The following is a 1,810-nucleotide window of genomic DNA, read 5'->3' as shown; positions in this document are numbered from 1 at the left end:
CAGGCAGGGAACGAGGATCGCTGCCACAGCAGCCAGCCACAGCCCTGTGTGCTGCAGCCACAGCCCGAGCGTGCCCACGAGCCAGCAGCGGCCTCGCCAGCCACCTCTCCTCGTGCCCCAGAAAGGAACAAAGATGCTTGTAGGCAGCCCCAAATCCTCCACGTCCCCGTTTCACACGCAGACCCTGCCATGGGGCTGTCCTCTGCTTCCCAAGCGCCACAGCACCGACACCGGGGGCTCCGTGGGGAACCCCGAGCCACGCGCTGCAGACCCACAGCCCTCCCGGAGCTGCCCACATGCTCCCAAACGACTAAAACCAACCCAATCCCTTCCTAAAGCCCTGGTAGCCCAAGTGGCCAGGAGGTACCAGAGCCTCGGGCTTGGCTGGATGTCCCAGAGGGAAGCAAAGTGACACTTTGGGAAGCCACCGTAGGTTTGCCAACCCAAGTCAACAGCAAAGAAAGTTTTTAAACTGACCCCACCAGCTCTCATCTTCTCAGGCTGGCATCCCACTGGGCCTGCTCAGCACAGTAACTTTAAAAAAACCCCAACCAATTAGGGCTAGCAGATGGAGCAGGAACGCACCTTTGCCAGCTTGATAGCTTCGTTGAGCTTATCCAGAGCACTCTGGAAGTAGATGACCTGCAGGGAGACCAGGAATTGGGGTTGGCACAGAAGCAGGCACCCTCACTTCACCCAGGGCCCACCACCACCACCAGCCCCCAAGAGCTGCAGCTTCCTTTGGCGTAAGGGGGCTTTCGGAGGACACCCACAAACGCTCACAGGAGGCAGGGAGTTGTTGGGGACGCACTTGCATCCCCAGCCTGCGGATACCCGTTGTCACTAGTGTGGCAATCCCTTCCAGGACTCAACCCTCCCAGGGCAGGGCCACAACCCAGAGCCTGGATGGGATGAGATGGGCCGACACAGCTCTGCTTACCCTTTCCCCAAATTTCTGCTGCTCCTCAGCCTGTTTTCCCATGTGGAGCTGTAAGAAAACATGCATCGGCGGCGTCAGAGCTCCTTAATTCAAGAGAGATCGGGGGCAGCCATGGGCACCAGTTTGGCAAATATATCAGGGCCGGTGACAGCCGGATCCGTGGGGTTGACGGGGAGGGCTTTCACCAACGGGGCACCTGGGGGTCGAAGACACAACACACACCTGAAACCTCCACAGGGAGCTGATTATTCCAAAGAGGGATCCTCCCACTTGACACCTTCATCCCAGGGCATCAGGGCACAAAGCCCCAAGGGTCCCAGAGCCCCTCAGGATTCACCCTGTGTGCCCGCGCGTCCCTCTCCCATCAGGAGCTGGCAGGAGAGGGCACTGCCCGTCCTCACCTTTCACGGACTGCAGGGTATCCAGCGCAGGCACGGCTTCGTGGTAGATGAAGTCATTGTCCTTTTTGGCTGAATTGTACCTAGAAACAAGCAGCGATGCTGCGTGGGTGAGGAGCAGGCAGCACCCCTGGCTCCCTGAGCTCACTCCCAGGGGGGTCAGGCCCTGGGTCCCTTGGGCTGGCTCCAGGGAGAGCAAAGAGCAATTTCCACGGCAGCCACGCATCCCGAGAGCCTTGGGCAGGACGGGGTGCTTGGCGTTGCGTGTCAGGGGACACCAGGGACACTCCCTGGGCTGCTCCAGCCACCACGCATTTCTGACCCACAGAGAAGCACGGACTCACTTGCCACCGATCACATCCATGGTGAATCTCAGGGCTTCCTGGACGGTTTCTGGCTGGCCCTGCGGCAACGAGAGCAAGTTAGCACAGGCAGGGAAAGCGGATCGCTGCCAGAGCACGCAGCCAGAGCG

The 1,810-nt window shown here is 60.1% G+C and overlaps 1 protein-coding gene across 1 annotated transcript in view; it reads right to left on the bottom strand.

Annotated features, from left to right (window-relative positions):
- Nucleotides 1-1,810, bottom strand: part of PTPN23 (protein tyrosine phosphatase non-receptor type 23) — a 38,381-nt gene that overhangs the window by 6,056 nt on the left and 30,515 nt on the right. Inside the window, 3 exon segments of the mRNA XM_035889278.1 lie at nt 1,022-1,136; nt 1,342-1,421; nt 1,683-1,741. Coding sequence (XP_035745171.1) covers nt 1,022-1,136; nt 1,342-1,421; nt 1,683-1,741 — 254 coding nt within the window.

The sequence above is a fragment of the Egretta garzetta genome, unplaced genomic scaffold (genome assembly GCF_000687185.1).
Source record: "Egretta garzetta isolate BGI_Z169 unplaced genomic scaffold, ASM68718v1 scaffold92, whole genome shotgun sequence".
NCBI lineage: Eukaryota > Metazoa > Chordata > Aves > Pelecaniformes > Ardeidae > Egretta > Egretta garzetta.
Note: the sequence above shows the minus strand (reverse complement) of the source record. Positions and strands in the feature narration are given on the sequence as shown.